This window comes from Podarcis liolepis (genome assembly GCF_965112155.1).
Source record: "Podarcis liolepis genome assembly, chromosome: 5".
Taxonomy (NCBI): domain Eukaryota; kingdom Metazoa; phylum Chordata; class Lepidosauria; order Squamata; family Lacertidae; genus Podarcis; species Podarcis liolepis.
In genome coordinates, this window is record NC_139556.1 from 86,423,788 (window position 1) to 86,436,620 (window position 12,833).

A 12,833-nucleotide genomic window follows, 5' to 3' on the forward strand; every position below is an offset into this window, starting at 1 on the left:
TCCTCAAGGTAACCACATATTTTTATTGTTTATTATTATTAGTTGCATTTGTATCCCACCTTTCTCCCCAAGGAGCTCAACATGGCAAACACACACATATTTCTCCCTCTCCTCATTTAATCCTTACAACAACCCCATTAGGTAAGTTGGGCTAAGAGGCAGTGACTGGCCAGATATAACCCACTGAGCTTCCTGGCCAAGTTCAGATTTGATCCCTGGTCTCCCAGGTCCTAGTCAACCACTTTAACCGCTACACCACACTGCCTCTCATAGGATTTCAGCCTTTAAGAGCTTTTGTCTGACACCCCAATCTACACCAGAAGCTGGCACCCAAGATTAAAAATAAATAAATAAAGGACTTCCTTGCGTCATTTCTCAGATCAGTACCTTGTCTAACCCATTCCTTCTCATGGAGTTTGTGCCTTAACACATAGCAGCATTTGTGATACCCAGAGACCAGCTCCTGCCAAGTGACAGTCATTGTCACATTTTCATCTTCAGTGGAATTTGAAGGTCGTTCAAACAATGAGATCAGAGCTGTGTTGAAGACAATTGCTTGGACCTGTGAAGGATAGAGTTAATTTTTTTATAATATATATATATATATATATATATATATATATATATATATATATTCTACCTCTCGCAGCATTTCAAAGCAACCCATTACTGATAGCAATAACCTGAATATCACACAAAGCCCCTCCTTTGTTATAAATTCATAACTTGCATGCGTTTGAATTTCACGGCCACGGCTAAGGCTATTTTTTTGCTAATGAGGCTGCCGGGATTTGCTTAGGAGAGGACAACGGAAAGAACTTAAATATGTATAGGTAGCCAACATGTATAGTTGGGCAAGATATGACAAAAGGGGGAGGGTAAACCAATCTAAAAGCAAATGAAGGGAACAAAGCCTTGGGCTGCTAAATGTACTTTCAGGAGAATGAATATGAGTAATGAGAAGCAATTGGGATGAATTGACTTTTGACTTAACATAAGAAGAAAAGCTAAATCTCCCTGGAGTTGGAAGTTTTGAAGCACTGTCTCCACCATTGAACATATGAAGGTGGACTGGACTGACTCAGTATATAACTTAAATTTTGTGAAAAGCAAGAGGAATGCAGAAGGAGGAGTCACCATCCAGTTCCCATCGTGTCCCCTTGCTCTCCTCAACTGCTGCTACAGGGACACCTGAAAGCCCATCTTACCCTGAGGGGAGGGGAGAAGCAGCAGAATTGATTTTTCTTTTTTAAAAAAACAAGTTGTTTCCCGCCCACTCCCAATTCTATTTCAACTTTAAAGGAAAAAAACCCACCATGCTTATTGTTGTAATAATCTTATGTGAACTGCTTTGTGAGGTCTGCCTGAACAGTGATACTGTGAACAAGTACTGTCACTAAATAAATAACAAGTGCTCGATCTGTGTGGATAGTGCCCTTACATACTTTACTCACTAGATGTTTTGTTGGGTAGAGCCAGACATTCCCTATTACTTTCTGTTCTTCTCTAAGAAATATAGCTAAGCTCTTCTCTAGCTCCCTGACTGATGTGTCCACTAAGCCTTCTGACAGGGGTGGGTACCAGGAGCAGGTCAGAAAGAACTCATATGACTTCAGTGAATTCTTTATTCAAAGAAGAAAGACAGTCTAGGAGGCTGTGCCTAGTGAGCACAGCAACTCTTCCCCGTAGAACTTGCCCCTCTGAGGTAGTTGTGGGGACCAAGACCCACCGCTTTCCTACAGCTCCCTATGATTCCTCCTTCCCCAAGCAATTTGAGACTCTGTCATCTTGCTTGTCTTTGCTCCGCCCTCTGCATACTTCTTCAGGTTCTGGGAGATCGGGGGGGGGGGGGAAGGGAGCTGGTCACAGCAGGAGGGGGAGACACCATGGCTTCTTCACCAGCCTGACTCATCTCTGCCTCTTGGCATCCCTCCAGCTTCTGCCTCTGATTCTAGACTGCTCTCTGCCACAGCCTCTTCCTACTCACTCAACCCTGTTACCTCTTCAGCTTCTGACTCCTCTTCCTCCCAGTCTGCTCCTTCTTCTCCCTCTAACCACTCATCACTGTCCCACAACCACTCCCCTGGCTCTGAGCCTTCTTCCCTTGGGGTTTCCCCAGCTGTTGTCTCCCACCATTCCTCTGCATCCAGCCAGGCCAGGACACCTTCCATGATACTAACGGCCCAGCACTCTTCAAGAGGAGGCTGGTGTCCCAGTACAACAGGGATGAGGAACCTGTGGCCACCCAGATGTTCTCCTGACATTTTGTGCCATACTTGCCTGCCCACAGACATCTCCCATTGTCAGAATAGCATCGTTTCCATCGTGAGGGTTGTACCAGTAGTCCATGCATATCACTGTTCCCCCAAAGCCTTGAAGTCTATACTGACATGAGAACCCTTGTTTGGAATTCAGCTCAGCAAAATAGATCTCTTTGCTTGTAAATGAGACAGCTACCTATATGGGGTGGGAGAGAAACAAAGTTAGTGGTGGGGAGAGAGAATATTCCTCCAGGTTTACCACACAGGAGCCATTCAAAAGTGCCTTCATTTCTTAAAAGACTTGCCCATTAGCCCCTGTTGCCCTTTATGTCTCCAATCTAATGCAAAGAACTCCTCTGTTGCATGTGAGCATTCTCACTTTCTTCTTCAAACCCCTGCTCAAAATCTACCTCAAGCCTTTGTCTTAATCCAGGAATAAGGAATTTGTAGCCCTCCAGAGATCGGTTGACCCTAACCTCCATCAGCTCCAGCCAGCATAGCCTATGGTCAGGGACAATGGGAGCTGTAGCCCATCAACATCTGGAAGCCCACAAAGGTCCCCACTCCTGCCATCACCCCTCATTCTCTTACCTTTCCGAAAGAAAGCCTCCCCTCTCATTCATCTCTTGATATATTTATATTTGTATCCTCTTTCTGCCTGTACATATGACATAATGCGAATTTTAAAGTGCTGTGTTTAATTTTAGTTTTGAGATAGGTTTTACGTTTTTATTGATGTTATGACCTGTTGCCGCCTACAGAGAAAGGTTTTTACAGAAAGGCAGGCAAGAAATATTGGTGCCTACAGTGCAAAAAGAAAGAAAACAGAAACCTCAATGGCCTAAGAAGATAGAGAAGGAGGTAATTGTTGAGGCTGGAGTCAAAAGCTCAGCACAGCAAAGTTGCTTGGTCCTTTGATCCACTAATTGAGGAGCTGTGTGTACACGTACACACACACACACACAGGCACAGACACTCAATCAGCTTCCATTCCAGCACTATAGGCAGGCATCATCCTTGCTAAGACCAACTTCAGCACCTAGAACCATTGGACAGCTCCCTAAAGGCACACTGCCTCTTAGGTTTTACGTACTCTGGTCCAGGATTCCAAGCAGTGCTATGCAGCTACCTTAAGTCACTGTTTTAAGTTCCCACAATGCCCTAACCTAAGCTAACTCTTTGTGGGAACTTTATATGCTGAGTAGCACAATATTGAGAGCTATCACAACAGCTACATAAGCTCACCAAGACAAAGGGGAGCCCACCAAGTGAAACTTTGCCCAGCATCCTCTTAAACTCAGTCCTGTTCTTTGCAACTTTTGGATAGCCCAGTTAGAATCATTTCCCATCATTCAGTCAGGGTTTAGGTGGATAGGAGGGCTCTGCTTTCTGGGCTAGGGTGCTACCTATCAGCTTTAGCAGGAACTGTATCAGAAAACAGACCTTCCTTTCCTTGGAACTAGGCTATTGCCCACATGTTGGAGGGGCAAATTAATGTTTTCTGTGCTCCGAAGGGCAGTAAGTGATTGATACATCCAACTGGGAGGCGATTCCCAACATGGCTGGGATTTTTGAGAAACTATGAAAAATTATCAGCACTAACATGGTTTCAGAAGTACTGTTACACTTCCATGAGCACAGCTACGTACCTTGTTAACATTTGGCAGTGCAACCAGAGAGGTCACCCAGAGGTCTTTAGGCTTGACAGCTTCAGTGGTGATCTGAAGAGTCCTCTGTAACTTTAGACTCTCTCCCCAGCAGCCGAGCAAACCACTCCTGCTCACAGTCAGGTAGCTGATAGGGCTTTTCAATAATGTTACGCTCTGAACAGCATCTTTGTGGATCAGAGGGAGAAACCGGAGGTCCTTCCAGTGAGGGATGACCGATCGCCTGGCCCGTTCATCTCTCTCATACAGCTCAAGCAGCACAAAGGAGGTCAATTTGTCCCAGTCGATAAGGCCATCTCGGATCAAGTCTATCTTGTCAAACAGCTCGCCGTACTCTTCCTTGGTGCCTTGCCGAACTGCTGTGGACATTTTGCCTACAAACTCTTCTCTCGTCATTGTGCCTGTGCTCTCATTTGATTCTGGGAGCTTGAAAGAAAAGCAAAGAAAGAAGGAGGAGTTTGCCAAAGTGCTAAGGATCGACCCTCATGGAATTCATTCAGTGACCCACTTCTCAATGGCACCCAGAAGAACTGTCTTAGTGAGGGAAAGTGCCATGTTTGGTGGTGACAAGGTGCTTTGAAAGCTCCATCCGTGACATTTTCTACAGGGGATGTTCCATAGCTCAGTCGGTAGAGCATGAGACTCTTAATTTCAGGGTTGTGGGTTTGAGCCCCACGTTGGGCAAAAAGAATCCTGCATTGCAGGGGGTTGGACTAGGTGAACCTAGGGATCTCTTCCAACTCTACAGTTCTATGATTCACCATTTCAGGGCTGGTATCTTCCATAGTGATGCCTTCCATGAGGCATTACAGAACATAAGAAGAGCCTGACGGCTAGACTCAGGTGCAGGGCCCATCTAAACAAGCATCCTCTTCTCACAGTGGCCAAACAGATGCCCATGGGAAGCCCACAAGGTTGTATGTACCTGATGTTAGTCTTACTCAGAGTGGTCTCATTGGAAATAATGGATATGGCTAAGGGCTGTATCCAATGCTAGTCATATTTTGAGTAGACCTAGTAAAATTAATGACTGCAACTAACTTAAATTCTTAAATTTCAGTGGATTCATTGGATACAACCCACAAAGTCCCTGGGCAGTGTAAAATTGACCCTGGGTGATTGCTTGTCGTTATTATTATTATTATTATTATTATTATTATTATTATTATTAATACCCCGCCCATCTGGCTGGGCCTCCCCAGCCACTCTGGGCGGCTCCCAACAGAATATTAAAAACATGATAAAACATCAAACATTAAAAACTTCCCGATACAGGGTTGCCTTCAGATGTCTTCTAAAAGTCAGATAGTTGTTTATTTCCTTGACATCTGATGGGAGGGCGTTCCACAGGGTGGGCGCCACTACTGAGAAGGCTCTCTGTCTGGTTCCCTGTAACCTCACTTCTCACAGGGAGGGAACCGCGGAAGGCCCTCGGAGCTGGAGCTCAGTGTCTGGGCAGAACGATGGGGGTGGAGATGCTCCTTCAGGTATACTGGGCCAAAGCCCTTTAGGGCTTTAAAGTTTTTAAAACTATTTAAATAAATATTTCAAATCAACAATAAACTACAACTGGGTTTAAAAGACATTTTTTACATGTCTGGGTAGGTTTGCCTAAACAAAAGTGGCATCTGACCAATATCAATAGGCAGGGAGTTCCAAAGTTGTGAGTGCGGCTTCACTAAAACATAAATGTCTTACAATTGCAGAACAAGTATTATGTGGCACCTCTAACAGTGCCGGTTCTGCAATTTAAAGAGAGGGCAATTCGATATATGGGGCAAAGCAACCACACAAGTAAATTTAGTACTTGTATGGTGGGACTAGATTTATTTTAATTTTTTATCTTACTCTGGAGTCCTCTTTGCAATGAAGCATGGGTAAGGAATGTCTTAAATAAAATCCTATGCATGCACACTTACTCGTGAGTAAGCCGTATTGAACTCACAAGGACCTAATCCAACTAAATACAAACCTCCTCTAAAATTATGGGTTGGCGACAAGTCAATTCTCAACTTTGTATCCCCCATAAATAACTGCCGATTTCCTTCTGTAAAATATGCTTGGTAAATTGGCTTCCTCTGCTTAGGGAACAGATTGCAATGGACATTTTCGTCATATAGATACCTGGGGCCAGGTATGCTTCCATATGCTCCGATGAAAAGCTGTCAGAATAATGATTTTGGATCATTCTGCTAAAAGCCTCTTTATCCTATTTAATAATCATCCAATCCATTCTTCCCTGGGGGATTTCTTCTTTTCTTACAGAGGCTTCCTTGAATTTTCTCATATCCACAAATGAAAACATTGTGGCAAGGGGATAAGAAATGTTGTTATGTTATAAAAGGCCTCTTCCTAATCCACTGTTGTAATTATTTAACTGAACAGCAGTAAAAAAAAAAATTAAATGACACTTTGGTTTTAACATTTCATACACAGAGGGGGAGGGTGGCATCTAAAGTATAACACCATGATAACTTTGTGGGAAATCGAGTTTAATTAATTTTCACGTTTTTTAAACGGAAAAAAAAATCCCACTAGTATTTCAACACTATCTATCTCCGTGTTCCACATAGAATGTTAATGAAACAATATTTCAAAATGGAAATTACACTCCATTGCCCCTTCAATATTATTTCGCTTTTATATATATATATAGACAGCAAACAGGAATCTGAAATGGATCAGGGCACTGGGTGTGTGTGTTGTTTTAAGAGTTAAGTTTACAGCCTTGATTTTGAAAACGCTGCACAGCCAGAACCTCTGGACTCAATATACTTCTTGTTATCCGTGAAACATCAGCGGTATCATGATTGATTGACAGCTACAGGCTTGAGCCCATCTGGAGAGCAAGCATCAAAGGCACTAACTCGTTGAGTGAAATCTTATTTCAAAACAGTCTATGCAGCAAGTCCCTATAAGTCCCTACACAACCATTTCAGCAGGGATGCTTGAGAAATTCAACTCATTGCATTTAAAGGTCACCAAATGGACAGCAGGAACGAGGGTCTGTAGAAGAGGGTGACTATTAGGAAGGTAAAGGACGCGGGTGGCGCTGTGGTCTAAACCACTGAGCCTCTTGGGCTTGCTGATCAGAAGGTTAGGGATTCAAATCCCCATGACAGAGTGAGCTCCCGTTGCTCTGTCCCAGCTCTTGCCAACCTAGCAGTTTGAAAGCATGCCACTTCAAGTAGATAAATAGGTACCACTGCGGCGGGAAGGTAGACGGCATTTCCGTGCACTCTGGTTTCCATCACGGTGTTCTGTTGCACCAGAAGCAGTTTAGTCATGCTGGCCACATGACCCGGAAAGCTGTCTGTGGACAAACGCCGGCTCCCTCAGCCTGAAAGCAAGATGAGCGCTGCACCCACTAGTCACCTTTGACAGGACTTAACCATGCAGGGCTCCTTGTTTACCTATTAGGATCATGGAAAGCTGCTTCACTCTGATTGAGGCCATTGAGTACATCTTGCTCAGCAGTGGCCACACTTCCTGCCATTCGCTGCCCTGGATTTCAGGCAGAAGCATTCCCAGCTCTTCCTGGATATGCTTTTCCTAGAAATGGACCGTCTGCCTGCAAAAAAGATGCTCTACCACCAAGCTGTGTATGGCATTTCCTCCACTGACAGATACCAGTGTCCCTGCACCTGTTCACTGGGTCTTCTGCAGCTAAATATGACAGACAGGGCAGCTGGAAAACGCCAGATGTTTAATTTTTTAGTTTTTTATTTGTTTCCGGCCTTTCACCCTGCTATCCAAAGGCAGGTTCCAACACTGAAACACAATACAGTGGTACCTCAGGTTACAGACGCTTCAGGTTACAGATGCTTCAGGTTACAGATGCTTCAGGTTACAGACTCCGCTAACACAGAAATAGTACCTCGGGTTAAGAACTTTGCTTCAGGATGAGAATAGAAATCACGCAGCGGTGGCAGTGGGAGGCCCCATTAGCTAAAGTGGTACCTCAGGTTAAGAACAGTTTCAGGTTAAGAACGGACCTCCAGAACGAATTAAGTTCCTAACCCAAGGTAAAGGGAAAGGAACCCCTGATCATTAGGTCCAGTCACCGACGACTCTGGGGTTGCGGCGCTCATCTCGCTTTATTGGCCGAGGGAGCCGGCGTACAGCTTCTGGGGCATGTGGCCAGCATGACTAAGCCGCTTCTGGCAAACCAGAGCAGCACACGGAAATGGCGATTACAGCGACGAAAGGTTAAGTTAAAGAAAAGAATAAGGAACACATTTGATAAAATTAAGTTTAGGATTTGCTGAAATAATTTTTGAAATTGGGATGTAGAAAGGGGAGGTTTGGGGGAGTCCGAGAAGTGAGGTTTATGAAAAAAAGGATATGAAATTATACATGTTTGTTTGTCTTTTTATTTGTTTGTATTGTTCATAAAAATTCTGTAAAATTAATAAAAAAATTATTATAAAAAAAGGAAATGGCGTTTATCTTCCTGCCAGATTGGTACCTATTAATCTACTTGCACTTCGTGCTTTCAAACTGCTAGGTTGGCAGGAGCTGGGACTGAACAACAGGAGCTCACCCTGTCACGGGGATTCAAACCGCCAACCTTCTGATAGGCAAGCCCTAGGCTCTGTGGTTTAACCCACAGCGCCACCCACATCCCTGAGGTACCACTGTAACCCGAGGTACCACTGTATTAAAAACAGTTTTAAACCAGTTACCATCATAAAAATAAAGAATATGCACCACAGGTGTCAGAAGCAGTCAAAAAGCCCCCTTCTGGCCATGCATTGATCATAGAGAGGAGGGGGGCACACTCACTGGACCTGCTATCATCTTTAACATGATCACACTGTCATTGGTCTGTGTCCAAATCACATAGGTGGGCACCATTGTGGGGTAGCCCTCACCCGACCCATTTCTTGCCTTTACGTACAGTGGTGCCTCGCAAGATGAAAAGAATCCGTTCTGTGATTCTCTTCGTCTAGCGGTTTTTTTGTTTTGCGAAGCAAGCCCATTGACGGATTAGCGGATTAGCGCTATTAGCACTATTAGCGGCTTTTAGCGGCTTTTAGCGGCTTTTAGCGGCTTATCGGCTTATCGGATCAGCTGATAAGCGGCTTAGCGGCTTAGGAAAAGGGGGGGAACTCGCAGGAACTCGCAAGACATTTTCGTCTTGCGAAGCAAGCCCATAGGAGATTCGTTTTGCGAAGCACCTCCAAAACGGAAAACTCTTTCGTCTAGCGAGTTTTCTGTCTTGCGAGGCATTCGTCTTGCGGGGCACCACTGTATTTCTAAGAAGCCCCAAACGAACATTTCAACTGGCCAGCGTGTGTGAGTCTACACTTTTTTTAAAAAAGATCTATGACTCCATCTAGTTTTTAGCTGCTCCTTGCCGCAATTGGTCAAATGATGGGGAGGGGCCAATTCATATTTCCTTTTCCTCAATCTGTCTCCCATGTAGTCACAGTGGGCTTTAAGCTTTCCTTCCAGGCCTCTACCGTTGCACACACACATGTTTGCATGAGGCCCCTTCTGAGCTACCCTCGTCATGTGCCTGAATCTAAGAGATCGAGGGAGGCAGGGGCACAAACAGAATGGACACATCCCAGTGGATTTAGGGATGGAGCAATCGGTCTACTACTGGCCCCTATCAACTTTCCACGTTTCTGTTCATAAGCCCATTCTGTCCTGTTTTCAACCTGTGACTCCTCCTTTTAACCATCATATTCAAATGCATATCTTATTACAAATTTTATCACATGATGCATAACTAAACACAGCGTGTGCATTTGTAAACGCATTGTATCCCCCTTAAACACTTTTTTTTTAAAAAAAAGCAGAGAACCATGTCACATATTTTGGAGAAATGCAAAACCAAGTACATTTCGCTGTGCATGATGAGTCCTGCGGGAGATATGGATCAGGCTGATTTTGCATTGCAGTTCACTGAAACTGAATTCCTCAGGGATCCGTATGTGGTCCTATCTTATGAAGGTGGTGGAAACTAAAGAGCCTGTTTGTAACAGATACTCAGGCACTTGGCAAAGAGAAACCCCTTCATTTAACAATAACGTAAAGGCAGAAAATACTTTGTCTCCCTTGGGTCATTCCGTCTGCCGAATTACACATTTCCATACAAATGTAATGCTAATCTCAGAGGTAACATAGAACAGCTTCTCCCACAGATTTTTTTTTTTTTAAAAAAAGTATTATCAATACATGTAAATGAGACAGCTCTCTCCTGGGAAAGCGCTTCGTATTTAAAACCGCTTGTTTGTACTTCGCTGGGGTACTAAGAAGGATACCTGCAAAACATATTTCCTGAAAGCAAGGGACAGCAGCTTACTCTTGAGACAACCAAAATACTAAAGTATGTATCAGTGTGGCAGAGAGTGAAATTGTGACCACATCTATTGCTACAAACCGCATGCAGACTCCAATCGAGATACAGTTTTGTGCAAAAATGCACAAGTAGCCCAGTGGAGTGGCGGGAGATGTACACAGTGGGGTCGTGGCAAATTTCCAAGCACAGAAGCTTTGCCTCCATAGACACACACCCAATGAGAGTCCAAAACTGCAAATAGTTGTGCTGACTCATTGCAGAGAGAGAAGCAGTACACAGTGCAATACCTCTCTGTGCTAATATGTCACTGGAAAACTTGAAAGCCTTGTCATTGCCTCATTTGCTTGCAAGAGGGAGGAGGGTCCAGTCTGTGAATTACACTAGAAACGCCGGCAGATACTACCACCTGTGACGTTAACATATGAGAGTGCTGGAGGTGAAATAGTTAAACAGGTTAGCCAATCAGAACCCAGGGGGGTGGAGTCAGAGGGACTATAAAACTAGCTCTGGGAGGGGTGAAGGGGGAGTTTGTGGGGAGTTGGGTGGTTGGTTGGAGTGGGAGTGGGAGTGAATTGGGATAGAATCTGTGGGTAGATTGAGTTAGTGCAGTGAAATAAGCTGAGTCAGGAACAATTAGGAGCTAGGAAGACAAGGAAATATCTGAGGGGTGGTTTAGTGAGTGAGAGCAGGTAGTGGAAGTTATAGGTCTGGATAGACACCCCATGATTGTAATGGACCGATACCGTTTATGAAACCACATGCTTGTTAAACTGCAATAAATAAACAGAAGTTTATGTTCCAATTTAATCCTGACCGGATTCAGTATTGTACCAGGTAGTGCCTGGGTGGTGACAGTGAGAAATAAAGTGGTGGCACAGGGATCAATAGACGGTGAAACGTCCGGGGACCCTGTGTGATCGCCACACCACCATTCCTGCTTTGAAAAATGTCCTGGAGCCGCACTTCCTAGTATTACAGCTGCAGTACACTGCCGCCATGGACCCACAGCTCCTGCCAGTCCAGTGAATCTGCACACAAATGCTGCTCCTTCGGCTGGGTTGGGACAATCACCATGGAATCACCTTGCGGAGCCAGCAGGAGGGAGTCTGTACCAGAGAGCAGTCCAGACTCGGAGGCAGAAGCTGAAGCAGGAAGGTAAGATTAGGGAGGCCAAGAGGCAGAGATGAGTCAGGCTGGTGAAGAGGCACGGGTGTCTCCCACCCCCTGCTGTGACGAGCTCCCCTCTCCCCCTGGTCTCCCAGAACTAAGAGAGACGAGGAGAGGGCGGAGAAGTTAGTATCATGCCAGTGCAATTTTTTGGGACTCTTAATCTCATGGTTCTGGGTTCAAGCCCCACGTTGGGCAAAAGATTCCTGAATTGCAGGGGGTTGATCTAGATGACTTTCATGGTCCCCTCCAAGCCTACAATTCTAGGATTGTACCCAGGAATTCTCCTCTTATACCTAATTTTCCCTTGCCAACGAACAATTTCTAGGCTCCTCCGCCACCTTGCAAAACTTGTTAAAGACTAAAGAGATCATCAAACAGGGAAAAACAGGTGGCAACAGTAGTCAGGCTAAATACATTTCACTGTCTTGAGTGATTTTGAGGGACAGGAGGAGGTCTGACTCCATGCACAAAGAAGAGCTGTAGTTTTTCAAAAGCAGTAAAGAATAAAATATAAAAACGGGGATTGTTTGAACACAACAGCAAATCAGAGCTTTTGAGAGACCATTCTGCTCTCTGTCCTCCCTTCTGCCCTTGCCGGCAGCTGCTGTCACCTAGAAAGGGAACGACTTTTGCATCCACCCACGTCTGAACAGTGGGGGCTTTTGATTCTGCCAATGAAACTGTCTATCACACTCAGGAGTCGTAGAATTTGTCTGCCTGAGAGTGATCATTCTCAAGATGTTTGCATGCTGGGACTTCACAGTTGTCCAGATAAAGCAATTGATGGAATAAGCAAACTGCAGACATGCTAACGCAGAGCAGGCAGGAAGGAGATCCCAAGCAGCTTTTTCCATACAGGCAGGGACCTTAAATTAACACATTCTGTGTAAAAATCTGTTCTCCAATTTCGCAAAAGTTTTCTTCTCCTGTGAAAGAGGCATTTATTTTCACCTGTTTGCACTGTGCTGACCTCAAATCTGCCTATCCCTTCTTCCCCCCAGTATGCCAAAGCACCTTACCTGCTATCTCACCTGGTAAGCCGTTTCCAGACCCTCCAAGTGTCCCTATTTTCCAGGGACTGTCCCGGATTTACAGAAGCCGCCCTGGTTTCTGATTTGATCCCAGAATGTCCCACTTTTTGGGGGACGTCCCTATTTTAATTGGAGAAATATTGGACGGTATGGAGTTATGCAACCCTCAAGCTAAGGAGATAAGTAACTATACAACCTTTAGAGGACACCTGAAGGCAGCCCAGTATAGGGTAGTGTGTTTTTTTATGTTTAATGTTTTATTATGTTTTTATATATGCTGGAAGCCACCCAGAGTGGCTGGAGCAATAATAAAATGATGATGATGATGGAATAAGACGTCCCTATTTTCATCAGAGACATAGGAGCCAACTCCTAGAGCCCAAGAAGTCTTCAC

The 12,833-nt window shown here is 44.7% G+C and overlaps 1 protein-coding gene across 1 annotated transcript in view; it reads right to left on the reverse strand.

Annotated features, from left to right (window-relative positions):
* WDR49 (WD repeat domain 49) overlaps nucleotides 1–12,833 on the reverse strand; it is a 95,979-nt gene that overhangs the window by 74,743 nt on the left and 8,403 nt on the right. The window contains exons 3-5 of the mRNA XM_083503969.1: nucleotides 3,911–4,354; nucleotides 2,281–2,457; nucleotides 388–562 (exon numbers count right to left, since the gene is read on the reverse strand). Coding sequence (XP_083360095.1) covers nucleotides 388–562; nucleotides 2,281–2,457; nucleotides 3,911–4,354 — 796 coding nt within the window. The remainder of the gene's footprint in view (nucleotides 1–387; nucleotides 563–2,280; nucleotides 2,458–3,910; nucleotides 4,355–12,833) is intronic.